At 49.7% G+C, this 27,265-nt stretch overlaps 1 protein-coding gene across 2 annotated transcripts in view; it reads right to left on the minus strand.

The window, feature by feature from the left end:
• Positions 1-2,667: 2,667 nt before the first annotated feature.
• Positions 2,668-27,265, minus strand: part of CHRDL2 (chordin like 2) — a 35,566-nt gene continuing 10,968 nt past the window's right edge. The window contains exons 2-12 of one of the 2 annotated variants that reach the window (XM_066360690.1): positions 25,392-25,504; positions 21,240-21,333; positions 19,185-19,327; positions 15,058-15,151; positions 13,178-13,233; positions 11,244-11,412; positions 10,082-10,276; positions 7,592-7,765; positions 6,670-6,724; positions 3,458-3,550; positions 2,669-2,759 (exon numbers count right to left, since the gene is read on the minus strand). In XM_066360690.1, coding sequence (XP_066216787.1) covers positions 2,669-2,759; positions 3,458-3,550; positions 6,670-6,724; positions 7,592-7,765; positions 10,082-10,276; positions 11,244-11,412; positions 13,178-13,233; positions 15,058-15,151; positions 19,185-19,327; positions 21,240-21,333; positions 25,392-25,504 — 1,277 coding nt within the window. Of the gene's footprint in view, positions 2,760-3,457; positions 3,551-6,669; positions 6,725-7,591; positions 7,766-10,081; positions 10,277-11,243; positions 11,413-13,177; positions 13,234-15,057; positions 15,152-19,184; positions 19,328-21,239; positions 21,334-25,391; positions 25,505-27,265 lie in introns of both variants that reach the window. The other variant, XM_066360691.1, reaches the window with a different exon arrangement.

Below are 27,265 nucleotides of genomic sequence, written 5' to 3' on the forward strand. Positions count from 1 at the left end.
ATAAGTGGTATTAGGAAAATTGAACAGATAGAAGCAAAAAAAAAAGTTAAATTGGACACTTCCTTACACAAAATATAAAAATAAACTCAAAATGGATTAAAGACTTAAATGTAAGACATAGGCAGTACACTCTTTGACACTGCTTTTAGCAGTATATTTTTGGACATGTCTACTTGGGCAAGGGAAACAGAAAACAAATAAACAAATGGGACTACATCAAACTAGAAAGTTTCTGCACAGCAAAGGAAACCACAACACAATGAAAAGACAACCTACTGAATAGGAGAAGATATTTTCAAATGCTACATCTAATAAAGGGTTAACATCCAAAATAAATTAGAAACTCATAAAACTTAACACCGCCTGACCAGGCGATGGCGTAGTGGATAGAGCATCGGACTGGGATGCTGAAGACCCAGGTTCGAGACTCTGAGGTCACCAGCTTGAGCGCAGACTCATCTGGTTTGAGCAAAGCTCACCAGCTTGGACCCAAGGTCACTGGCTTGAGCAAGGGGTTATTCAGTCTGCTGAAGGCCCATGGTCAAGGCACATATGAGAAAGCAATCAATGAACAACTAAGGTGTTGCAACGAAAAACTGATGATTGAGGCTTTTCATCTATCTCTGTCTCTGTAAAAAACAAAAACAAAAAAACCCAAAAAACAACCAGAAAAACAAAAAACTTAACACCAACCTCCCCTAAAAAACAATCCAATGTAAATTTGGGCAGACCTGAACAGACATTTCTCCAAAGAGGACATACAGATGGCCAAAAAATATATGAAAAGATGCTCAAAATCACTAATTGTCAGAGAAATGCAGATTCAAATATAATGGAATACCACTTCACACCTGTCAGAATGCCTATTATCAATAAATCAACAAATTAGTGTTGGTGAGGATGTGGAGAAAAGGGAATGCTCATACACTGCTGGTGGGAATGCAGACTGGTGCAACCACTGTGGAAAACAGTATGGAGATTCCTCAAGAAATTAACAACAGAGTTGTCATACCATCCAGCAATTCCACTTCTGGATATTTATCCAAAGAAAACAAAAATACAAATTTGAGAAGATATACTCATTGTAATTTTACTAGTAATAGGCAAGTTATGGAAGCAACCTAAGTGTCCATCAATAGATGAATGAATAAAGAAGATGTGGTATGTATACAATGGATATTATTCAGCAATAAAAGACAATGGAATTTTGCCATTTGTGACAACATGAATGGACCTAGAGGGTATTATGCTAAGTAAAATAAGTCAGACAGAGAAAGAGAGTTACCATATGAAATCACTTATATGTAGAATGTGAAAAAACAAAACAAATGAATAAACAAAACAGAAACAGACCCAGATATAGGGATCAATCGAATGGTTGCCAAAGGGGAGAGGGTGAAAGATGGAATAAAAATTAATTAGTTTTTAAAAATAAAATGAAATGGGTGTAATTCCTATACTTTTCACCTTAAGTGGAATCATGGGATTTAATACGTCTTTGAAATTGTAAGGAACTGTACATGTGGACAGGATAAATTATTGATGTTGTCTTTATTTTATTTATTTATTTATTTTTTGTATTTTTCCGAAGCTGGAAACGGGGAGAGACAGACAGACTCCCACATGCGCCCGACCGGGATCCACCCGGCACGCCCACCAGGGGGCGATGCTCTGCCCCTCCGGGGCCTCGCTCTGTTGCGACCAGAGCCACTCTAGCACCTGGGGCAGAGGCCAAGGAGCCATCCCCAGCGCCCGGGGCCATCTTTGCTCCAATGGAGCCTTGCTGCGGGAGGGGAAGAGAGAGACAGAGAGGAAGGAGAGGGGGAGGGGTGGAGAAGCAGATGGGCGCTTCTCCTGTGAGCCCTGGCCGGGAATTGAACCCGGGACCCCTTGCATGCCAGGCCGACGCTCTACCACTGAGCCAACCAGCCAGGGCTTGATGTTGTCTTTGATTGTAACTGTTAGGCCTTCATCTCAGACCAGGTTGCCAGGGTTGCCAACCTGACTGCCAAGTCTTGGATACCCTTTGAGGTGAGCATATTTGAGCTTAGAACATCGGTCACAGCAAAATGGGGGAGGAGTGCCGGCCTGGAGCAAGAGACCTGGCATTGGCTTCCAAACCGGCCACTGACCTGCTCCTTGGGTTCAGACATATTACTGCTCACCCTAAACTCCACTTCCTCATTGTCAAGTAAGGCTGACAATTATAGGGATCCCTGAAACATGTGCTGGGGAAGTGCTTTGAGGCTCCATTCACCACCTCCATTGGCTAACTAGAATCAGTCCCCCTTCTTAGGCGAATGCCAAAGAGCCAAAGAGCCGTGGAGGGGGCTGCCCGTAAAGGTTGGAGGTGCCTTAGCTGAGGGCCGGGGACAGAAGCAGTACAGAGCAGGAAAGAGGCCACAGGGGCAGACATGAGCCCGGGTGGGGAGGCTGGGGAAACTAGCCCTGGCTCCTATAACAACTTACCTGAGGACAGGGGCCAGTCTCTGCCCCTTCTGCATCTCAATTTTCAGCCCTGTAAAATGGGGATAACCAGGCCTGCCTTGTAATCACTGTGAGAACATGAGAACAGTAGATACAAACTCAGCAAGCAGGAGTGAGGGATAATGCAACTTATTTATTAATATATAACAACAAAAACTATAAAGCTCATATCTTCAATGGTTTAGGTCTTTGTTATAAGGTCTTGGTCCCTTTGTCTGGACTGGCCATAACCTTCAGCTCCGGGGTCTGGGCTAGGAAGACGTTCCAGTGACCTGCATGGAGGAAAGCAGAAGAGTTGTCTGTGTGTGTGTGTGTGTGTATGCGTGTGTGTGTGTGTGTGTGCGCACGCGCGCGCATATGTTTGTACAACAGAAGCAGAGTGGCTGGTATAAGAAAAATGGCGAGGGGAACTGTGTGGGCCAGGGTTTGGAACCCACAGGGAGGAATGAGGCAGGTGTCTCCATCATACCCCTATATCCAGATTAATTTTGGCACCTGACCCCACCTTCAACCAAGAACTGGGGGCTGAGCTGCTTTCCTGACACCTGTTGGTGACACTGCCATCTGTGGTTTCCCCCCCAGCTGAAACCCCACCTGGATCTAATCTGCCTCAGTGTCATACAGCAAATTAAGGGCATCAGAAGGAAGTCGTTAAGAGAGTTCCAGGGGAAACGTTCCAGTAGAGAGGGAAGAGGCAGCACAAGGGGGTGGGGCTCAGACCGCCCTCCTCTACAGCCCTGGGTCCCTCATTTCAAGACCAAATCCCGGCAAGGTTCTGCTTTATCCTCCCGCTCCTAAGCACCGGAGTTGAGAAATCTCTGGCGCAGACGCCCACTGGATTCCTGTGCTGGGAACTGACGTCTGTGGCTCACAGCCCCCCCTCCGGGCACCAGCAGGCTGAATCTCCCCAAGAGGCCCTGGCCTCCCGCCAGCTCTCTTCCCAGGCCCCAGTCTCAGCCCCAGGTCCCACCTTCGTGGGTGCCAGAGAGCAGCCGGAAGTTCTGCGCCTCTCTCTGGAAGTCTTGCTTCCTGACTTTCTTGATCTGAATCAAGTGGAAGATTCCTGAGGGCAGAGACAAAGGCATAAGCAGGAAAGGCAGGACAATGGATCAGGAAAATGGGGTGACTTAGACTTGGAATGGACCCTATCACTTCCCTCTCTTCTCTATTCTGATCAGACACCAAATCCTGTGGACTCAATTTCTTAAATATTTGGGATCTGTTTTCCTTTCCCCACTACTACTCTCCCCACTCAGGACCCCTCATGTCTTGCTTGAGTCACTGCACTAGATTTCTGACCACTTTTACTCCTCCTCTTAAACTATGATCCTAGTTACTGTCATTCAAAAATATACGTTTCCCTGTCATTCCCCTTCCCTGACCTCTCACCACCTCTCTGCTGGCCCTGCTCCTGTCACCATCACCATCCTGCTCTCACACCATTGGGCTGTCCACAGTTCAGAAGGGAGGGTTGAAGGAGGGAGGGAGGGCGAGAGGGAGAGAGAGAGGGTGGACAGAAGGAAGGAAGGAAGGCTGCCAGGCATGTATGGACTGATCAAGCTTTTTTTCTGGGCACAGAATTAATAATAAAAATCAATAGTTATGCTTATTCAGACACCAAGACACTAAGTGTCAGAGTTGTAGGTCCCCTTTCAGCACCGTTCCCCAGGCCCCCCGAGCGGCCTTGCCTGTGCTCCAGCCCAAACCAACTACTTGAAGGTCCCTGAGGGGCCAAGCCTTTACGTATGCCACCCCACTGTTGGAACTTCTTCTCCTATTGCCACCAGGTAAACTACTCATCCTCCAAACCTTAGTTGAGAAGTCTTTCTTTACCACCACCACCACCCCCAAGAAGATATAACTTCCTTCTTCCTTGGATCCCAAGGAGGAAGTTATAACAACCCACAGCTCTTGGCTTCTGTTGGTGATTGCATCTATTTCTAATGTGCTATCATTGTGTCTATTCTTGCCTCCCCTACCAGACTAGGAACTCCTGGAGGGCTTTCCTCTCTCAGGGTCCCCTAAGCCAGGCCCACACACGTTAGGCACGTGGAATGAATGAATGATTCCCTGGATGGATGGATAGATGAATAAATCCATGCATGCCCAGTCCATGCCAGACCAGGCCTGGAAAGGGAATGAGGTATTATTCTGGATCTCCTGATGTTTGCATTCCATGGGGAGCTGGCCACTAGCACCACACGGGGGGCTGAGGCCCTGTGCACATGGGCTATGAGGTCACACCAACTGTTACCACTAGGGTCAGTGGCCAGAAAGAATAGATGTGACAGCAAGGCCTCTGCTAGGCCAGCACCACCCTCAAGGAAACCAAGAACTGGCCTTGGTTATGGGAGCCTACCAAGGGCAATGCACAGCACAGATTTGAGATTCAGGCCCAGGAGGCCAGAAATGTCCTTGGGATCCCAAGCCCAGGTGCCAAGGGCCAGGATGTGGGAGAGACTCACTCCAAAGGCCAAGGCTATATCATGAGCATGAGATGGGGATAAGTCAATCACCTGTCTGGAGGTGGGTGGGGGGGTGTGCACTAGAGACCGTAAGCAAGGCCAAAGGGGGACTTCCTTCCTAGGTGGGGTAGGAATTAAGAACCCTAAGGCCCCTTCTATTCTGGAACTCCAGAATCTAAAAGGCCCTTAACCTTAAGCCCACTCTCTGTTCAGCTCTGGAGTCTGGGGCTCCCCCACTGTGGTGTGGCCTCACTTAGCCCAGGTTTCAACATCCACCTGCTCAGTTTGTCTCCAGCTCAAACTTCTACTCCCTCACCCAGCCTCCGAGGCCTGCAGTTTCCACTCTTCTGCACGAGAGAACAGCGCAGATTTCCCACTGACAATCACACCGTCGGAGTGTTTGACTCCCACGGTCAGGGACAGGGAGGCAATGGCAGGTAGATGAGGCATTTAGGTTTGCTAGTGACAGGATAGTAGGGCCTGGCACTGTGAAGTTGAAAAGCCCCAACACACCCCACCCCACCGCGTTTCTTTTCTGCTGGGCCTGGTGGTAATGAGATTGGCCTTGAGCTACCATGTCCACCTCTGCACCGTTCTGGGAATACTTTGACCTTCCTGAGGTCCTTCTCTAAAAGCATAAGTTCACTTCTGTGGAGGCAGCACTGGGGACAGTCAGAGCTGGATTTGAGTCTTTACTGCTTAAACTGTGTGACTTTGAGTGAGTCACTTCTACCTCTCAGACTAAGTTTTCTTATCTGCGAAATGGGTCATTAATACACAGCCCTCAGGTTTCTTATGTGGATTAAATGAAGCACGTTATACATAGTGCCTGCCGTACACCAATCACAGAGCACAGGGCATATAACGTGGGCTCTAGAGCCTGGGTGTGGGCCTGTCACTGCTGCCCTGCCTGCAGTGTGCCCCTTTTGCCTTTCTAAATCCTGTCCAGTCCCAGACCTCTCTTCCATGGCCAGCTCAGCTCCCAGTGAGCTCTTGTTACACTCAAGTCACCAAAGGACTACTGTCTGTGATCCCAGCCCTTGCGGGGGGAGGGGGGGGGGTCCCAGAGTAAACATGTAGCCAACACCTGTCCAGGGACCATGGACTCTCAAGGTACAAAAGAATGATAAGGGCTACACCCCAGCTGGGAAGAATCCGCACCCGGCCCTTGCCTGCACACTCCCGTGAGTGGAGCTCGCTCCCTCCCTTCATTACAGGAAGGCTTTAAGTTCAAGAAAGTGCTTCCTCTCATTGGCTGAAACCTGCTTCACTGCAATTCTAACCGGGTTAATGATGTGGGATGAGAAGGAGAGTGACATTGTTAACACCTACTATAGGTCAGGGCCTGTACCTATGTTATTTCACTTAATTCTCCAAAAACCCTCCTCCCCAATTAACAGAAGTGAAAACTGAGGCCCACAGAGGTCAAGTGATTGCCCAAGGCCACACAGCTAAGAAATGGTAGGGCTGGGATTTAAATCTAGGTCTGATTCTAAATCCCCTGCTTATGGACCCCTGCAGTCAGTCAGAACACAGCTGCTCCCTCTGCCTGGGGCAGTCCTTCAGAGCCACGCAGCCAGTCCCCCTGAGTCTTCTCTTCTCCAGGCTGAACAGCTCCGCTTTCTTCGTCCATTCCTCCTACGACAGGGGGCAGAGTAGAGCAGGGAAAGAGCCGCATCTGACGTCACAAGACATGGGCTCTAGCTCCTCCACTTACTGGCTGTGTGGCCTTGAGCCAGGTACTTCACCTCTCTGAGCCTCAGTTTCCTCATCTGTAAAATGGGGATAATAATACCTAACTCTCAGGATCGCTGAATATCAAATGAGATAATGAACATGAAAGCACTTTGCAAACTCTAAAGTGCTTCACACATTGGTTATTATCATTGTCATTATTCTTATTATCCCTTTACTGTCCCCTTCCTATGGTCCCCTCTTTTACCACCCCACCACCACCCTCAGCCAAATGCATCAGTGGAGAAAAGTGACCTTAGAACTGACTCATGGTTAAAGGGTTTCATTTGCTTTACTCCACATGGGGGAAGGGGTCCTCAAGAGAGCCAGAAAACCGAACTCTCAGCAATTTCCTTATCAACGAAAACTCCTCTTGACCTTCATATGGTGACATGAGTAGCCTGTTGAATAGGGTGACTTTCTCACAGAATGAGAAATCTAGTCTGATTTTAACTTACCTTGGAAGGATAGAATCTACTCTATAGAAGAGGCTAAATGAAACTAGCCTCAAGTTCCTCCTGTTTTGAGGATGCTGTGAGAGCCCTCCTGCCCGAAAAGATCTCCCCTCACAAAATGCTGGAATTCCATCAATAGACATGACTTTATTTTATCAGGGTAGATGTTACTCTGTCCTGACTCCTTGCAAGGTGCAACAACCCCTTCCCCCCAAGGAGAGGGAGCACTTCGAGGTCCTGGCATCTCAGAGTAGGTGAGCTTATCAGAAAACCAGACCGAGTCAGTGTCTCCCTCCATCTTGGAATCAGGAACTCTTAAACCTGGAAGGGCAGCCAGAGACAGGTCTTCCTGGCCAAAGGCACTTGATCAACAAAATGAGCCCAGAAGGCCCCTGATGGGCCTGGAGCCCAGGAAGGGGGACACCCAGCTGGGAGTATGCCAATGCTCACCTTTTACCAGCTTCCAGAGGTAGATGTCCACCTGCTCAGAGGCCTCACGCTCAAGGGCAAAGCGACGCAGGTTGTCTGGACTTGGGGATACTGACGTGTGCACGAGGACCCGGCCCAGCGCCTTCGGACACCGGGTGGTACTGATCTCCCTGTGGCCAGGGTCTGCCTTGTCCTCTGGAGAGACAAGGAGCTTGTGAATGCTCTGTCTCCCACCCCGGTAGACTCAAAAAGAGGGGCCACTGGTCTGAATCCCCCTCAGGGTCTCTAAGGTCCTTCGGAAACTTCTGGTGCCGTAGGAAGAGAAGGAGGTGTCTGGGGAGGAGAGAGGGGCAGCCTCCCATTCACCCCTACTGATTAGCATATCAGAAAACTTCTCACCCTTCAGGACCCAGCTCATCTTCCACCTCCTCTAGGCAGCCCACAGTTTCCTCTAACCCATAGCTTTTAAAACTTCTTGCTTATGACTCTCATTCATGCCCTTAATCCCATACTGCCTTGCATTGCCTTGTTAATTGTTTCACTTGGGTATGCTTTCTCTTTAAGAGACCCACAAGGTGAAGAGCAGGAACCATGTCTTCCAAGTCCTTTGGGTCACTTACACCAAGAACAGGCTCTCAGTGAACACACACAGAATGAAAGGTTTGAGAGGGCTTGAGGGGCTGATGGTGGTAATGACAGTGGTGGTTGTAGTGGTGGAAGGGGTGGTGATGGTGATCACAATGATGGCGACTATAGTGGCGGGGGGGGGGTGAGGATGAAGATGAGGGATGGGGGTAATGTTTTTTGGATACAGTCTTTTTTTTTTTTTTTTTTTTTTGTATTTTTCTGAAGCTGGAAACGGGGAGGCAGTCAGACAGACTCCCGCATGCGTCCGACCGGGATCCACCCGGCACACCCACCAAGGGGCGATGCTCTGCCCATCCGGGGTGTCGCTCTGTTGCGACCAAAGCCAGTCTAGTGCCTGGGGTGGATACAGTCTTAAGGCTTTGACATGCTGGAATTTCAAGAACATTCTCCATGTACCAACATTCCGGGACTATTTTTCAGGAACTGAAGGACTAAGTCCCTACATTTACACCCCCTTCTAGACGCTTACTAGTTACGAAGCCCTTAGATGTCCAGCTACAAAGATGTCTTAGATGTCTGCTGGTGGCAGAGCCCAGCCCCCAGACCAGGTATGTTTGTGAAGGAGCCCAGAAGGGAGCCTCAGCCAATCTCAGAGAGAATTCAGGCTGACCCGCCCCTCGTGTTCCAGGCTCCGCCCATCACGCTCCCTCCCTGACCCTATCCCAATAATGTCTTACTCTGTTAAATAATAGTCATTCCTTATGTTTGGATTTTGATTTACAATTCAGAAAGAATTTTCATCAGCTCCATGTCTGAAGCTCAGAAAGGTAAAGTAACTTGTCTAAGCTCACAAGGGTAAGGTAGGTAAGTAATGAGTCGGTAAGCAAGCTAACACAAGCACAAATACCCAGCTGTTAAATGCTGGGGTAGGTGGAGACTTAGGATAATTGCAGCCACTCAGTTATCTCATTTGTGAAATAACTGAATTGTGAGAATTAAATGAATATGTGAGATCTCCTGGCCCTAGTAGGTCCTTGTGCATGTTTCCTTCTATTTCTTCCCTGTCCCTCTCCTTTCAGCTTTTCCAACCCAGCCCTTGAACCAGATGTTGGCAGGGCACAACCTCACCTTGCACCTTTTACCCCACCTGCCCTCTTTCTAGGCTGCAGGAAATAGGTCTGCCCCTCACATCAGCTATGGTTGACACTCACGGGCCTTGCTTCTCAGTGACATACTCTGATGTTCCCTTTGGCACAGTCATCAATCCTGGGTCACGTGACATTGTTGAAGGCACTCGGCCGGCAAGTCAGGAAGCCTGAGTTCTAGTTCCAGCTCTACTGCTACCTTGCTGTGTGACTTAGGAAAGTCCTTCCTCTTTTCTGGGTCTCAGTTTTCCCACATGAAGATGAAGTTTAAAGGAAGTCAACAGAGGTCAAAAGCATGGTCTTTGGAGTAATCTCAGCTCTGTCACTTACAGTTAGTTATAATGACCTGGGACAAGGAATTTATCTTCTTGTTCGGTAAAATGAAGATAGATACCTTTCTTGTTCATTGTGGTGAGGATTACATGAATTCAATAAACACTGGCTATTTCTCTTAAAAGTCCTAATATCCTAAGATGTTAAGACTTTATGGAATGCAGAACACTATTTGATTCTATGCATATATGTCTGAGAGTCCATGAATCTGTCTCTGTAAACATTAGATGATGCTTCCACAAGTAATATATTACAAGTCTGGCATTTTTCCACTGCTGTGCTTCTAACATTCCGTGCATCTAAAAACCCTGCATTCTATGGCTCTGAGTCCATGCCCCGTCCATGTTAGAGATGTCCCAAGTGTCTGGGCCCTGGGGAGAGAGACCCAGGGCTCACTCTGGTTAGCACCCTCCCTGCCCCCCCCCCCCCCGGCATCTCTTTGTACCTGGGCAAATCTTGCAGCACTTTCCAGCCACTTTCTCGGGGTGATGGCAGGGGTACTCAGTGGGGCAGGTCACCCGCTGGCAGTCCTGGCGGCCGTCCTGACAGGTGCACAGGATGCAGGGCAGGGGTCCAAAGGAGCGGAAGGCTGGGTGCCACACTTCCCCATGTGAGTACGTCTTCCCGCCATGCACACAGGCTGGGCCAAGGAGGGCAGAGAGGGGGGAGGATCAGTCAGTGCCTTGCACTCTGGCCAGGGTCAAGTTATAGGAGGTGGGGCCTTGGGAGCCCCTGCTCCACCAGTCTGGCTCAGCCACACTGCCTGTGAAGTGGAGGCCAGGGTATAAAACCGGCCCCACGTCCCTGCTGTCACCCTATCTCAGCACTCAGGGATGAGATGTGCCCAGTAAGGACTTGCTGAAGAAGGAGAGCCCTATTCCTGCCCTCACGGCCCGCCTGGTGGAGCGAGGAGGGGGCTGGCTTCACCATGGGAGATCTGACATCAAGTTCTGTCACTACCTGGCTGAGAGCTTAGCAGGTCCCTTCCCATTTTTTGGCCTCAATGTCCCATCTGTACAAAGAAAGGGCTGGATGACAGCTCTGCAGCCACCCCCACTGCGGCAGTGGGGTGCCCTCCCACTCTGCCACGGCTGCCCCCATGGCCTTCTTTCCTCGCTCCACCCCCGCTGTCCTCCGGCACCCCAGCGCTGCTCAGTCCGTCCTTTGTAAAGAACTTTCCCTCAGCATTCCCTGGTTATAGTAACTTATTGCTATGTCTGCAGCCCCTCAAGGACAGGGACCACTTTCCATCTCTCTGTTCTGTGCTCCTCGATTCCCAGCAAAGACATGGCAGATGCTCAAAAATACTGTATATATATATATATATATATATATATATATAACATTGTACTGACCCACAGCCCCAGTCCCGGGCTGGCTCTGTCTCTACCTCAGTACTCTGAACCTCAGTGTCCTCATCTGTCTAAGGGGGGATTCGACCTGATGTCCTCTAAGGGCACCTTCAGTTTTGATGTTCTATGAGTCTGTAAGCTCACAGCCACATTGAAATTAGAGAATCACTGAGGCAGGGGTATAGGAATGGGAGGTAGGAGCCATTGGGACCCCCCTTTCCCACTTCAGGGGTTGGCGGAGGTTCCAGTCCCCACCTTTCTTATGTTTCTCCTTCAAGACGATCTTGACTGTTGTGCTGCCCGCCCCCTTTGGTCGGAAGTGGCGAGGGATGAAGCCCAGAGGGGAGCTGAGCCCCGTGGGGGCAGGGGTGCCCAGGCCTCTCTTTCTCCCACCGTCCCCTGAACATGGATCCTGGGAGTGTCTCTGCAAATGGCAGGAAGGATGAAGATCACTGAGGGGCCACCAGTGACGGAGCAGTGAGACAGAGGCCGCAGTGAGCCACCGGAGGGAGACACCACCATGACTTCCTGGTGAAGAGAGGGCACAGGCTGGGGGCAGCAGGAAGACCTGGCTGGAGTCTAAGGTGTTCTCGGACAATGGATCTTTGAAAACTTGGAGGATAGTTCTTTGGAAATCCAGGGCTTGGGTCTGCTGGGTGGGCAGAGGGGGTTGAGATCTTGATCTGGGTGACATGAATGATCAGGGACCTGGAGAACTTTAAGAAATAGAAGGTGAGAATGCACTAAGGATGAGAGTCAGGAAGTTCTTCTTTGTCTGAGAGATTTAGGTGATGAGACAAGAAAAGCCTCTGAAAGTCCCACCAGAAAATCCCATAGGATGGGAAGATGAGGAGCAGACCCGTTCCAGAACCAGAGGGTCTCCAGAACTCAGGCCCCTTTCCCGAGCCGCTTGAACCCAGGATCTCAGGACTGTCCCTTCAGACCAGCCAGGAGGGCTGGCAGTAATAGCAGGAGGTGCGTGGTGAGGGCAGTGTAACTGGTCAGGAGCTTCACAGCTCAGTTTGGGGACTGGTGGCTCTAGGCTGAGAGAGGAGCAAGGGTCTGGGGGTAAGGGGCAGAGCTTTAACCCACTTCGTTGACCCCAAATCATTCACATTCCTTTTTCTACAGCCCCTTTCTGCCTCACACAGTCTCAGTTAGTCCTTTGATGGCTGGACTGAGCCCACAAGAGTTCCCAAAACAGAAACTGTCTCGCACCAGCACAGACCCAGGTACCTAAGAGGCCCCTAGGAAATGCTTGTCAAGTAGAATAGAAGCAAGAAGGAATTGAAGAGCCCAACCCCCAAATGGCGACTCGCCCACATTATCCAGTAAGTAGCTGCTCAGGGCCCAGAACTAAGCCCAGAAGCATTCACTTAGCATGCTGCCTCCTTGGGAGAGGATGGGAGGGAAAGGAGATGGCCTGGCTCGGGTCCTGTGGAACAGAGGCCCTCACCTGAGAAGGTCCAGCCTGGGAAGGGAGGATGAACTGGCAGAAGAGACAGAGAGCTCATTGGTTCAGAACCCAGGGGAGTCATGGAGAAGGGGAACCCAGCCTCCAGTCCCCAGGGTCCAGGTGACCTAGGCTGAAAGAGCAGGTGGAACTGTTCACATTATAGACAGCACAGATGGCAGATGGGGACCTGAGGCAGTTTGTAAGCCCATTCTCCTATCATTTTCTGTCCGACCAGAGAGCTGGGTAGTTTAGCTCATCTAACTCTAGACCAAGCTTGAAAGGGGCCAGGACCAAAGGAGGAGGAGGAAACAGAGAGGTAGCCTCCAGACGAAGAACCAGTACCTCAGGATGGGTAGGGAAGGCTGACCCAAGTCAGAGGCCACTCCCTCAGGGGAACACGCTGCTCAGAGGTGGCCCGAATAAGGGCAGACACAAGGTCTGGATGGAACGGTGTCCAAGAGTTTCTCAGGAAGAAAATCAGTAAGTTTAGGGCTTGCTTCTGCTTGTCTAGTGCTTTTTCCTCGGCTCCTGTTGGCCTATCAGTCACGATGGGAGCCATGAAGAGAGATTAGGGAGACGGATTGGACATGGTGGGGCTGATGGAGCTGACCCAGGGGCCAAGTGAGAAATGAGAACAGCAACTCCTAGTGCTTGCTCCAGACTCACGGAGAGGAGGCCCTGGACACCAGCCCACCTCACCTCCTCTACCCCATCAGTCCAGCTGTGTACTCACCGCCCCACGGTGTGACTGGGTGGTGTCCTCTTCACCTGATTTCTCTCCTGGCCCATCTGGAAACCCAAAGGGGAGTCGTATCAGCCTCTGCCTCCCCAGCCTTGCTGACTGGGACCTTGCAGGCCTCTGCCTCTAGGTTCTGCCCCTCCAATGCCTAGTGCTAGTTCTGCAGCCCCTGAACACCAGCAAGTCCCTTTGTCCTGGGGGAACTTATTCCCACTTAACACTGGAATTAGACTGTCCGTTAGAAATCACTGAGGCCAACTGCTCAGGGCAGACACACCATAGCTAAGGCCCAGAGAGGGGAAAGAATCTGCAGGAAATTGCTGGAAGAGCCAGGACAGAACCAGAGTCATCTGGCCTCTGGTCCAGTGCCCTTCCACAGCACCTAGGGAAATATTCCACTGTGGTTCACTCCCCTCCCCAAGTCCTGCCTCCTGCAAGAAGTTTTCTTAGATTACCTCCACCCACTTATAGCCTTTCCTCACCCTTGGGTTGATGAAGTTCCTACCTGTGGGTTGCTGCCTCAGTTTCTACTGCTCACTACCTCCTGGTCACCATTAGAACTGACCCAGAATCCCATTCCTGCAGCCTGCTTAGTTGTGGTCTCTTGGGCAGCCACTCTGCCCAGCCACACATGGAGTCTGTAGGCCTTGGCCTGCACATTACACTCCTGGGCAGCACTCTCTAACCCTCTGCCCCTCTGGCTGGGACACCCTGGAACTCCATCTCCCACCCCCTGGGGGGCCAGCACACAAGGCCCTTTGGAGCCCTGGAACTCCCTAAAGCCCAGAATGGGCTTCTCTCTCCCAAGTTCCCACCTCACATACAGTCTGGCATCCTCTGAGCATTCTAGGTTCAAAGACCGAGAACACTGGAATTAGACTGTCCGTTAGAAATCACTGAGGCCAACTGCTCAGGGCAGACACACCATAGCTAAGGCCCAGAGAGGGGAAAGAATCTGCAGGAAATTGCTGGAAGAGCCAGGACAGAACCAGAGTCATCTGGCCTCTGGTCCAGTGCCCTTCCACAGCACCTAGGGAAATATTCCACTGTGGTTCACTCCCCTCCCCAAGTCCTGCCTCCTGCAAGAAGTTTTCTTAGATTACCTCCACCCACAGGACAGTCCAACCATCTGTGCACTTTATTCTGCTTACGCTGATGGCCCTTCATTAGCCCATGTATTCGCCTATCTCTGTCCTATACAGAGATTCGACCTGGATTCTGCTTGGCACGCATGCTCTGAGCCCCAGTGAGCCCAGACCTGTGCCCAGCTCTGCTGTGAGGATGACAGAAGGAGAAGTGGTGCCTGCCTGTACAGACACCCTCTCCTGAGCCTCTTTTGAGCCTCTGGCCTCATCTGATTGCCGGGACCTCAGCAGCGCCCCTTTTGCATGGGCCTCATCCAGTTTCCATCTGGCTCAGTACCTACCCTCGTGCCCACGCCTCCTGCCCATGTCTCCCACCCCCACTCCACTCCTGCCTCCTGCTCCCAGTGCCCCTAGTGCCCACATGTGCACTCATAAGAGGGAAGCATGAGGGCATTCACCATGGGGTGAATCTTTGGCAATGGAACTTAATGGCTGGGGGACAAATTCTTATTTTTCCTCCATCAATCCCAGACTTTTCTGAGAAGCAGATGATGACCGAGAGCAAGAGGTCATGCTTGATATCAAGCAGAGGCAGCTCCCTAACACATTCTTACATCGTTTCTCCCTGCCTCCCTGCCTTACTCCTCCTTCCCCTCCTTCCTGCACCCTGGGGTTGCAATGAGAAATGCACCTCAGCCTCTACTGAAGGCTCAGCTTTCTGAGGTTCCCCCTGCTCTAACAGTCATGCCTGGGTCCCTGGGGTAGGGACAGATCTACGGACAGACTCACCTTTGCAGGCCTGGCAGCAAGAGCTGGGTAGCGGGAGGGGTGCAGGGCAGCCTGGTTCTGGGCAGGTCATGAGGCCACAGTAGATCTGGCCCTCCTGACAGACAGAGCAAACAGGAGCTGGGAGATAACCTCTTATGAGGATCAACCTTGGAGCGAGGAGAGCTCCCTGCCCTGGGGGCACATGGCTTTGCTGTCTCCCCTCAGGTGGGGGAGGGAGAGAACAGCAGGGTGACCTAGGCAAGGCTCAGCCAGTTCAGAAGAAGGGTCCTCTGTACCCTCCCACTCCCACTCCAGGCCCTGAAGTAGCATTCATCCTTCAGCTTCTAAAGTGTTTTCATACCCTGTCTCTCCCTAGGCTCTCATGGCCATTCAGCAAGGTGGGACACTTCCATCCTACCGATGGGGAGAGCCTGCAGCAGGGCCTGGACTGCCTAGAGTCACAGACACAGCGGCCAGAATGGACTAGAGCCCAGTCTATGGCTTTTCCTACTGGAATCAATATCCTTCCCCCCTGGCCTGGAAAGCGGGACCCAGCATAAGGAGGGACGTGGGTGGGAATACCTTGGGCTCATCTTGCTCTCACAGAAAACCCCAGGTCTGAAACTTTAGGACCCAGCCTGGAAAGGCAACTTGGCAGGGAAAAGGGCCTTCTGGGAATCAGGAGGCCAGAGGCCCTTGGGTGAGTCACTTCTCTTCTCGGGGCCTCAGTTTCCTCCTCTATGAAATGGGGGCAGACCCATCTGGGCTCTGAGTTCAAGTGTAAAAAACCTTTTTAAAATGTAAGGCATAGGCTCTGGCTGGTTGGCTCAGTGGTAGAGCATCGGCCTGGCATGCAGAAGTCCGGGGTTCAATTCCCGGCCAGGGCACACAGGAGAAGCACCCATCTGCTTCTCCACCCTTCCCCCTCTCCTTCTTCTCTGTCTCTCTCTTTCCCTCCCGCAGCCGAGGCTCCATTGGAGCAAAGATGGCCCGGGCGCTGGGGATGGCTCCTTGGCCTCTGCCCCAGGTGCTAGAGTGGCTCTGGTCACAACAGAGCCACGCCTCAGAGGAGCAGAGCATCACCCCCTGGTGGGTGTGCCGGGTGGATCCCAGTCGGGCGCATGCGGGAGTCTGTCTGACTGTCTCTCCCCGTTTCTAGCTTCAGAAAAATACAAAATAAATAAATAAATAAATAAATAAATAAATAAAAATAAAATGTAAGGCATCACCCTGCACAAAAATTAATTCAAAATGGATCAAAAACCTAAATATAAGATCTGAAACAATAAACTACATAGAAGATAAACATAGGTACTAAATCTATGGACCTTTGACTATAGAAAATTTATAATTTTTACCCCAAAGGCAAGGGAAGTAAAGGCAAAAATAAATGAATGGGACTATATAAAGCTAAAAAGCTTCTGCACAGAAAAAAACACACCAAAAAAATGACAACAAAGCCAATAGGCAGCCAATGAAGTGAGAGATGATAGTTGCAAACAACAGCTCCAATAAAAGGGTTAATATCCAAAATATATAAAGAACTCACAAAGCTCAGCAACAAACAAGCAAACAATCCGATTAAAAAATGGAGAGAGGACCTGAATAGACACTTCAGATGGCCAAATATATATGAAAAGATGCTCATTTTCACCAGCTTCAAGAATTGCAAATCAAAACTACAAAGTATGGTGGCTCCTCAAAAAGGTAAGACTAGAACTACCATATGACCCAGCAATCCCTCTACTGGGTATCTACCCCCAAAAACTCAAAAATATTGGTACATAAAGACACATGCACCTCCATGTTCATCGCAGTATTATTCACAGTGGCCAAGACATGGAAACAACCAAAGTGTCCCTCGATAGAGGACTGGATAAAGAAGATGTGGTATGACAACATGGATGGACCTTGAGAACATTATACTGAGTGAAATAAGTAAATCAGAAAAAGCTAAGGACTGTATGATTTCACACATAGGTGGGATATAAAATTGAGATTCATGGACATAGATAAAAGTGAAGTGGTTACCAGGGGGAAAGTGACAGGGGTAGGAGAGAGGGAGAGGGCATGGAAAGGGACAAATACACGGTGATAGAAAATGATCTGACTTTGGGTGATGGGTATACAAAAATAACCAACAGATCAAATGCTATAGAAATGTTTATCTGAAACCTATGTACCCCTAATGATCAATGTCACCCTGTTAAATTTAATTTTCTAAATAAAATTAAAATAAATAAATAAAATGTAAGGCATTTTAAAGATGGGAGGAAGTGATATTACCTCAAGCCCTTTCCATATTACTTTTCCTTATTATTATTATTATTATTTTTTTTTTTTTACAGGGACAGGGAGAGAGTCAGAGAGAGGGATAGATAGGGACAGACAGACAGGAATGGAGAGAGATGAGAAGCATCAATCATCAGTTTTTCGTTGTAACACCTTAGTTGTTCATTGATTGCTTTCTCATATGTGCCTTGACCATGGGGCTACAGCAGACCAAGTAACCCCTTGCTCAAGCCAGCGACCTTGGGTCCAAGCTGGTGAGCTTTGCTCAAGCCAGATGAGCCTGCACTCAAGCTGGCGACCTCGGGGTCTCAAACCTGGGTCCTCTGCATCCCAGTCTGACGCTCTATCCACTGCGCCACCACCTGGTCAAGCCCTATTACTTTTCCAATGGAGCCTCAAAAGTAAGGGTTCTAATCCCTCAGACCCAGGTAAACAGGCATGATATGAAGGAATGGGAGACCCAAGTATCCAGGGAGAGGGACAAGGAATCACAAGAATGCTTTCATTACCCCACCACCATCACTTCTGTCTCTCCCCACAGCCCCCTCTATCCAGGCCTTGTCCCTTCACAGGAAGCAACACGATACAGGGAAAGGAACATGGGTTTTGAAGTTATAAGACCCTGGATCTAAATTCTGGCTCTGCTGTGTGACCTTAGAAAAGTTGTTTAACTGCTCTGAGCTTCAATTGTTTCAGCTGATGTCTTTCTCCTAGGGTCACTGGGAGGTTGTATATAAACATGAGGTATTTCTATGAACCTAGTAGGTACAGTGGGGTAGACAGACCACTTCAAGAGATTCAGGCCCTATGAAAATAATTGCTCTCTAGGTTGACTTATAAGTAGTCACTCTCATTTGTAAGCTGTTTGTTCAACAGCACAGATATTTTAAGGATCAGAGCCGTAGACTGATGGGATCCTTTCCTTGAATGGATGGAGCAGCAGGCTTGAGAGAAGTTACTTATTCAAGGTCACAGAGGGAACCATGGCAGAAGAACTACAGTTCCAACATGGGTGTCCCACACCTAGTCTAGACCTCCTCCCCTCACATCACTGCTAAATCTGATGATTATTTTAAACAGAGAGGACACCGGAGATCACCTGGTCAGACTCCCTATGTACATACACAAAGGAACTGAGGCCCAGAGAAGTTTGGTGACCGGATAGTAAGGAAATTTGGAGACAGGAGTTTCTCCTGACAATGCACAGATGAGAAGCCCAAGGGTAAGAATGACACGCTGAAACCCCCTGCAAACCTAGAGCAGGGCCACACCTAGAACCCCTGCAGAGGAGGAGGGTGAAGACTTTCCAGACCAGGCCTTGTTTGGCTTCAGTCTCTGTATGTACCTTGTAACACGGCAGAGTCAGCCCTGCCTGTCCCTAGGCCCAGCTCTGACAACAGCAGCGGGAGTTTAGGCAGTTTCAGGTTAAATTCCATTTGCTACAGTCTGGCCCTGTCTCTGTGCCCCAGGACTGATAACTGATTATGCACTCATTCATTCCTTCAACAATCATTAGACATTCTGTATGCCCGGCCCTGGGCCAGGAGCAGTGGAAGATAAAGAAATAAATTGGGCATGTTCCCTCTTCTCTCCCAGGAGCGCAAAGCCTACCTGGGAAATAGAAATGGGCAAATGTCAGTGCAAGGTGACCCGCGCTGTAACAGGCAGCTCAGGAGGCTGCAGAAACCCAGAGGAGGGCAGGCTGCTCCAAATCCTAATGACCCTTTGCCCCTGAGCCCATTCACTCTCACTTTGCTTTGACTGGGAGGGCAATCTCCTCTCTCCCAGGCCACTCCACCATGCTTTTCAGGCCCAGACCTCTGGCCTGGGCTAACAGGAAGGTAGGAGGTTCTTACAGTACAGCTGCAGAGGACACACTGGTTGGGCAGGCGGGAAGGGAACAGTTCGTGGGCACTGAACATCTCTCCGTGTTGGTACGTGGTCCCGTTGTGCTGGCAGGACTTTGGAGGGGCGCGGAGCCCAGAGGGGGTGTGAGGTTCTGCAATGGGGAGGGGCAGGAGGAAGAAGAAGAGGTTTCATGTGGACCTAAGAACTTTGCCAGAATTAAGTGGGTCACTTTTCTGAAGATTTTGCATTTTATCCCATCTTAGCATTTAAATTGAACTCTGTCCTCAATCTTCCCAGACAGTCCCTATATCAGCTAACCAAGAAGAGGTCCTGCTGACACCTACATCTGACTTTGTCACTCACTTCCATGGCTCCTCACCGTGGCCTACCAGCCCCCCACCCGACCCCCGGCCAGTGTCTGAGCTGGTCCTGACCAGAGCCAGAGGCAAGGTCAGAAGCCTCAGCTCCACTGAGTCCCACTCGGTGGGGACCTGCGTTAGTTCATTCAGCATTCAGTGAGTGTCCACGGAGCGCCTCCTAGTGCCAGGCCCTGCACTAGGTGCTGGGGACACAGTGAACAGCACAAAGTCCCTCATGAAGTGACATGCTAGTGGAATCAGCTGGGATGATCTAGACTGTCCCTGTACTTGGTGTAAGCTCCTGTCATTCACTGGCCACCAGAGCCTCCCTCCCCATCTCCTGCCAATCAGCCCTCATTGTGCCAGGTGGAGGGGAAGCCTCCAAGGCTCCCGTCCTGGGAGAACTGCTCCATCTCTCAGACACCTCACTAAACACCTCTCTGCACCAGGCTCCACAGTAGGCACTGGGAATGGAGTGCTGAACAAGGCTCAGCCCCTCCCATCAAGAAACTCACAATCTAATTGGTAGAGACACATGCCATAAGCAGTGACATGGTCACATAGTAAGGGCTAAGGCACTGAGGAGGAGCCACCAACTCAACTGGGCCATGGGAGCGGGGTATGGTCAGGGAATGGTCTGAGCTGAGTCATGAGGAACAGGTAGAGCTAGGAGAACAGAGGGGCAGGAGAGAGAGAGAGGGAGGGAGGGGCTTGTAAAGAAGAAGGGCCTGGCCCAAGGCACAGTCAGCAAGGAGCGGTCAGGACTCCTAGAGTCAGCCTCAGACAGGGAGGAGGCATATGCCCCCTCACTGGGCAGGAGGAAGCTCAGAGACCCTGCTCCCTGGGGGAATCCTGAGCTTAGGAATCTGTGACCCAGGGCAGAGCCACAGTTAGACCCTACTACAGTCCCACTTGGAAAATGAGCCCCTCTATGTCCACTCCACACAGGTCCCCGGCTCACCAGGACAGCCCTGGTTCCGGAGTTTGGAGGCTGAGGCTGTAACCTAGCACCTCCCTCATCACTTTCGTGATGCTTCTAAGGATCCATTCTCCTCTTAACATCCCCCCGCCCCCACTCTTCTAAACTGGCCTTCTTGTTGCCTGCCTCTGTTAGCCCACTTGGTTGTGCCCATTTCTTCACACATACCTCTCTCTCTTATCTTTACTTTCTAGATCCCCAGTCATAGAGACTCTCATAGTCTTAACCTCATGGAATCACAGACATTTAGCGTCAGGACACACAGAGTCCCTGAGCCTCAGTGCTGGGAGGGATCTCAGAGTACACATACTGCAACTCCTCTGGCCATTCCCAGCCCCAGGGCCGTCACCCTGGGCTCCCTGCAGGCGCTCCCAGCTCATGCACCCCACTACACAGGCAGGTCCACCTCCTCTGCCTCTGGCCAGCCAGCTAGAGACTGGGGCCTGAGCGTGCCAGCAAAAGGCCAAGATCCTCCTCTATCTCCCACTACTCTCCACACTTTCTCCCCCCTCTTGCCAAGCACTGCTACTTAAGAATGAGAGTTGTGCTGTGACCTCAGCCCTCCTTGAGTATCCAGGATGTTTCTTCCCCTGAGTACCTTTGTGCCTCAACACCTCTGATGGCTAGAGACTGCCCCCTCATTCCAGGGGCCTCCCTCCGCCAGAGGCTTGCATCAAGGTGAGATGAGCGTCAGCAGGTCCAAGGGAATGAACAAGGCTACTCACCCACACACCGGGGACAGCACTGCTGTGGCTCCGTCACAGGCTGGGGGCAGTGGACAGGTGGGCAGTGGAGGCGGTAACAATTCACATGGGCACTCTGAAGGGGACACAGAGGTTGGTCCTGGTTCCAAAGAGCCACTGTCTCCCACTTGAACCTGTCCTCTCCCAAAACCCTAACCCAATTGTAGACACTGTGCTCGTTTTAAGCCTGTGGTGGGATGAAAACAATAAATTTGTGTGTCCAGTCTCGCCTGTTCTCCTGCTCACTTGCTTGGCTCGCCCATCCATGTTCCTCCCTGACCATGGAGGAGCGCACAGTGTGCACGGGTTTGAGCAGGTTTGTGTCCCTTTCATGGTGCCTGAGACATATAAATTAAAGTCTTGAGTTGTTTCTACATTGATCTTGACTGTGTTATTTTAACTCTAGGGCTTTGTTCTTTGACCTCTGAGCTAAAACTTCACAGTTAACAGAGGAATGTGACATCCGAGGACAGGTGACAGGAATGGGAACTAGAAACCTGATGTGGAGAAGACTCGGGGCTCTGGGACCCACTCCCTACACTTCTGGAGCTTTGGTGACCCTGCACAAAGCCCTAGGAGTCAGCACCAGAGAAGGAAGAGCCCAGAGTTCTTGTGCTTTTTCAAGTACACCAAATGAAAGAGAAGGGAGCAGAGAAACATAATAGAGAGAGGTGAGGAGCTGCAGAGAGAGAAGCATCACCTGCTTTGGGTGTTTTCCCAGTCCTGGGCTTCCCACACTTTCCTCTCCCCTGTTCTAAGGGCCATTGCTCTGTGTTGTAATGGGCCACGTACATCTACGTCATCTATTCACCACGATTCCTAAGAACAGGGACCGAGTCTCATTCTATTCATCTCTGGATTGTCAGCACAGGGCCTGGGTCCAAGCTAGTACCTGCTATAGTTTGAATAAATGAATGAGTGAATGAACAAGAGCCAGGAGGGGAAGAACAGATGGTCTCTCTCTTAGAGGAATGAAGCCAGCTTTGTTCAGACTTTGAAGTTGGCAAGTTTGTTTCCAGCTTCGCTGCCCACCTGCGGCCCCTACACCACTTCTCCCAGAGGCAGCCTCCGACCCCATGGAAAGCTCTGGCCCGGGCCTAGTTCCTTTGGAGTCACTGCTTCCCAAGGATTAATCTAGGCTAAGGGGCATCACAGAGTCCAGAGAATTGATCTGAGCTCCAAAAAAGGCCTTCTGGAGGCCTGGCATACCTGAGTGCTTAATGAGTGTTCAGAGGGTGACCTGAGCCCTCAGGTGAGAAAGTAGGGTGGAGTGCAAGGAACTGTATGGCCTGAAGAAGCCAAATCTCTCTCTTGATTCTGGCCTTGAAGGATGTAAGGGATGGAGGTGATCAGTGACATGCATTGGAAAGTGAGATGAAGACTAACTAGGAGTTGAAAGGGCAGGGGGCCAGGTAGCCAAAGGGTGTCCCTCAGGGAAGTCTTAACTCCTGTGTATTGAGTAGCTACTAAGAGGAGGCTTTATGTTCTACAGAAATGTATGATCTCACTTCACCTTCTCAAGAATCCCAGAGGTAGATACTACTACCCACACATTCAAAATGAATAAAGAGTGTCTGAGAGATCAATATGCCTAAAGTGACACAGCAGGTAAGCACTACCTCCAGGGCCCTGCCCTGCCTGTGGTGGATGGGCGGGGCCTCACGCATTTGCTCAGTGTTTACTGCTCAGCTGCGGTGTGCCAGGGGCACAGCAGGGAGTGCGACTGGCCAGGTTTCTGCTCTCATGGAGCTTCCATCCTTGCAGGGGGAGACAAGCCATAAAAAGTAAACAAGTAGGAACAAGATTATTTCAGATGTTAAATGTATGATAATAATCACACAGGGTAATGTGATTGAGTTTAACAAGGTTAGACTATTTTAGAAACATCAGTCAGAGAAAGCCTCATTGGGATAAGATGGGAAGGAACCATTCATAAGAAGTTCCAGAGGAAGAATATTCCAGGTGGAGGTGATCCAGGTAGGAATGAGTTTGAAGTGGTAGCGCAGGTAGGAAAGGGTGTTGGAGAATAAACGGAGGTCAGATCACTAGAGCAGGGAGTTTGGGTTTTACTTTAGCTGTACTGAAAAGCTATTGGAGGGTTTCAGCGGCTTCTGCAATGACATCATCAGTTGTAGGTTCAGCAGAATCCTTCTAGCTCCTATGTGGAGGATAGACTTAGAGAAGGAACAGGGAGGCCCATTGAGAGGTTCTGTTAACACAGGGCTAGTCAACCTTTTTATTCCTACCACCCACTTTTGTATCTCTGTTAGTGGTAAAATTTTCTAACCACCCACCGGTTCCACAGTAATGGTGATTTATAAAATAGGGAAGTAACTTTACTTTATAAAATCTACAAAGCAGAGTTACAGCAAGTTAAAGCATATAATAATAATAATTTACCAAGTACTTTATGTCAGATTTTCGCTAAGTTTGGCAGAATATATCTTTATAAAATCTTATAAATATTTATAGTTAAATCTATCTTTTTATTTATACTTTGGTTGCTCCGCTACCACCCACCATGAAAGCCAGAACGCCCACTAGTGGGCAGTAAGGACCAGGTTGACTACCACTGTTACCAGGTGAGAGACAAAAGTGGCTTAGGTTAGGGGGGCAGTGAAGGTAAGAAAAGTGAAGGGATTCAGAATATCATCTGGGGGTATTGGCTACAGCTCTTTGGGTCGAGGGAACTGTGTTTGTAAACTCTGGGGAGGGAGAACTGAATTAGCTGTGGATCACAAAGCTTGGTCTTCGTCAACTGGACCACATAATATGTCTGGAATTTTCTTCTGTTCTGCTTTCCTTCCTGTTCTTTGGCTGTATTTCATAAAGTTCTTTTTGAAAAGCTGATTGGCCTCAGATGTGCTAAGGAACACCGAGGGGAAGCAGTCATGGGGGTTGTGCTCCCCTTGGCATCAGAGTTTTACCTGGGGCCAAACTGGTAGAAATAGTGGGGAGTCAGAAGGAAAGGCCCCAGGAGGCGGGAGGCCCTGGTGATCAGAGGCCCGAGAGGCCAGGCCCAGTGTCCGCCCCGTCTGCCTCCCAGTGTCCCCTCAGAAGCTCTTCTCTGCTCCACCCCCCCTGCGCTGAGGATTGTTGTCACGAGGGAGGCTCTTACTGGCCTTCTGTGTTCCTCTCTAGGCTTCTGAAGGAAAAGAGAGTGCCTAAGGTACTGGCTCCAGCTGGGAACTAGGTACACCCTCCCCTCAAGCATCAGCATCAGAGATAGGTAAGGATGTCTTGCTGACCAGGCTGGGCCCCAGGCAGCTAAGTTAAACCAAGAGTGTTTCAAGCCTCCTAAACCATCCCCTCCTTCCCTACCCTTCCAACCTCATACCTGGCCTGAGAATTCTAGACCACGTGGAGGTCTCATTTATTCCACCCAGTTGATTGTAAAAGGCCATGTGAAGGGTGCTGGGTTGGAGGTGGGGTGGCAGGAGAGAAGAGATGAACAAAAAGACATGGTCTCTGCCCCAGTTTGTTCAGCCTTCAGCAGGACACTGAACTGGACATAAAAGAGTGCCCAGGAAAACCTGCTTCCAGGGGCTCCATCTACGAGAGGCAGGAACTGACAGACACAGATAACTATTATACCTAGCCAGGAATCATCAGGAGAAAGGGACAGAGAAACGCATGTGGGAAACCAGAAGAAGAAAATACTTGCAGGTGAGGGGTAAGGCTCCTGGTGGTGGCGGCACTTGGCCAAAGCCTTGAAGAACAACCCTTCGGAGCAGTGGAATTGGGGGAATGCATGCTAAGGCAGTGAGAGGGCTGGAGGAAATAGTGTGAGGAAGGGAAGGAATGGGGGGCCAGGTCAGAAAGGCTCTTTTCTGCTACACAGGAGGCAGGGAGGATGGCACCAGCAGGGGTGGAAACAGGACAAGAATGAGAGATGGAGATCCGAGTCTCAGCCCAGCCTAGCCGCTGACCCGTTGTGTGACTTGTCTCTGAGCAGTGCACAGTAGCTATAGCAGGTATGAGTACTTGGTAGTAACGCAGTATGGCCCCAAGTTTCTAGGGAGCCTGATTTCAGAGTGCTCCTGACCTCCAGAGTCAGGCTCCCTCCTTCCCTCAGGGGTGACTCCTCTGGAGGTCTCCCAGACATACCTGACACAGGTGGCCAGAGGAACCTACCTCAGAACAAGTGCAGCGAAGGCAGTACATCAGGCCCTGTGGCTCCAGGTAGGGGTGCCAGCTCTCGCCGGGGGAATATCTCTTCCCATGGAAAAGGCAGAACATGTCTGGGCCTGGTGAACCAAACAGAGCTTCGTCACCCTAGGAAGCTCCAGCCCAAAGACCCTGTCTCATCCCTCCGTCCTTCTGGTTCTGTCTAGGAAGACTGTCATCTAAACCACTCAGGCCAAGGAGAATCCACTGGACATGCTCTCCCAGTCCGAGGAGCCAGAACATCTGAGTTTGAGTCTCAGTTTGACTGCTCCCTTGCTGTGTGATTTTGGTCATGTCACTGCCCTTCTCTGAACTTTAACACTTCTCTGACAATGCAGTTAGGGGATGAAGCAGTGAAAGTGTTTCAATTGTGGTATAAATGTTAGTTATTACAATTAGATGAATAATGTGAGGCACAGAGAGGATAAATTATACCTCTAAGGTCACACACCAAGTCAAGCACCAAGCGGAGGTGACAGCCTAAGTCTCCTGACTCTCTCCTTCTGCCCTCATAATCACTCTTACCTTCTTTTCCTTTGTCTCGTTTTGCTCATTTACTTACTACCTCTCTGTATCCTCCCCTCCATTGCCTCTGCCTCTCCCCTTCTCTCTCTCTCTCTCTCTCTCTCTCTGACCCACCTTTTGAATAAAGCCACTCATAGCAGGTTTCCTGCTTCCACACTATATTGTGTCCCTGTATCTCAGCCAGCCATGATGGAAAGTGCTTGAATGGGGAAAACAAAGTGCTGCCTAGTGAAAGGGTAGAAACCTGCCTTTAATGTCCTTAAAAACTGTCACCAGTACTGTATTGCACAGACAATTGAATACTGTGTATGTGATTGCACATCAATTGTTTTGGTCATCTGAGTATCAGTGGTCAATATAGATGGATATGAATGCTTCTAAGAAAGTTCAAACCCTAGCCAGGGAGCTCAGTTGGTGAGAGCCTGGTCCCGATACGCCAAGGTTGCAGGTTCAATCCCTGAACACAGCAGCCCTCACCTCCTCTCCACACATCCCCTAGCAGCAGGGCAGGGCCCCAGGCCAGGCTGGGAGCTCCTGTCTACTCCTCTGCCTCTTGCCCCATCCCGGCCAACTCTCCCTCACTCAGGTATCTGCTGATTTTTATGACCCAGAAGGGACGCTATCATTTCTACAGGAAAACTCTCTGTTATCTAAAGAATATTCTGAGCTCTTTTAGGGAGGACCTAGGAGAGCTGGCACAGGAAGTGCCCACAAAGGCTTTCTGAATTAAATAAAATTGAAATACAAAGAAAGGAACCAACATTTATTTACTATCTTCTCTTTACATAAATTACTTAATTATCTCATTAACATTTTGGTTTTGAAAATTAAATTAGGGGTGACAAATATATGGTGACGGAAAATGGTTTGACTTTGGATGACGGTCACACAACACAATCAACAGTTCAAATGCTACAGAGATGTTTGCCTGAAACCTATGTACTCTTACTGGTCAATGTCAATCATTAAATTTAATTTCTAAATTAAAAAAAAAATTTAAGATTAAAAAAATAAAAATTAAATTAGATAGTGCTTGTAAAGTGCTTATCTGAGCTCAGTTCCTGACACTTAGTTGAATGCTATTACAGGCCGTCCCAGGTCATGAACTAGATAGGTTCTGTAGGTTTGAAAATGTTTAAGTACTTTTATACACAGAAAGGTAAAAATAAATACTATGTTACGACAAACATTTGTTTAAGTTGCATTTAATAGGTAAATGTACCTGTTCCAACTGAGGAGCCACTAAGCCATTTCACCCGCAGGTGTTGTAAAGTACCAAAAGGCTGCAGAATTAATATTAATATTTTAAGAGGCTT

This window comes from Saccopteryx leptura, chromosome 1 (assembly GCF_036850995.1).
Source record: "Saccopteryx leptura isolate mSacLep1 chromosome 1, mSacLep1_pri_phased_curated, whole genome shotgun sequence".
Taxonomy (NCBI): Eukaryota; Metazoa; Chordata; class Mammalia; order Chiroptera; family Emballonuridae; genus Saccopteryx; species Saccopteryx leptura.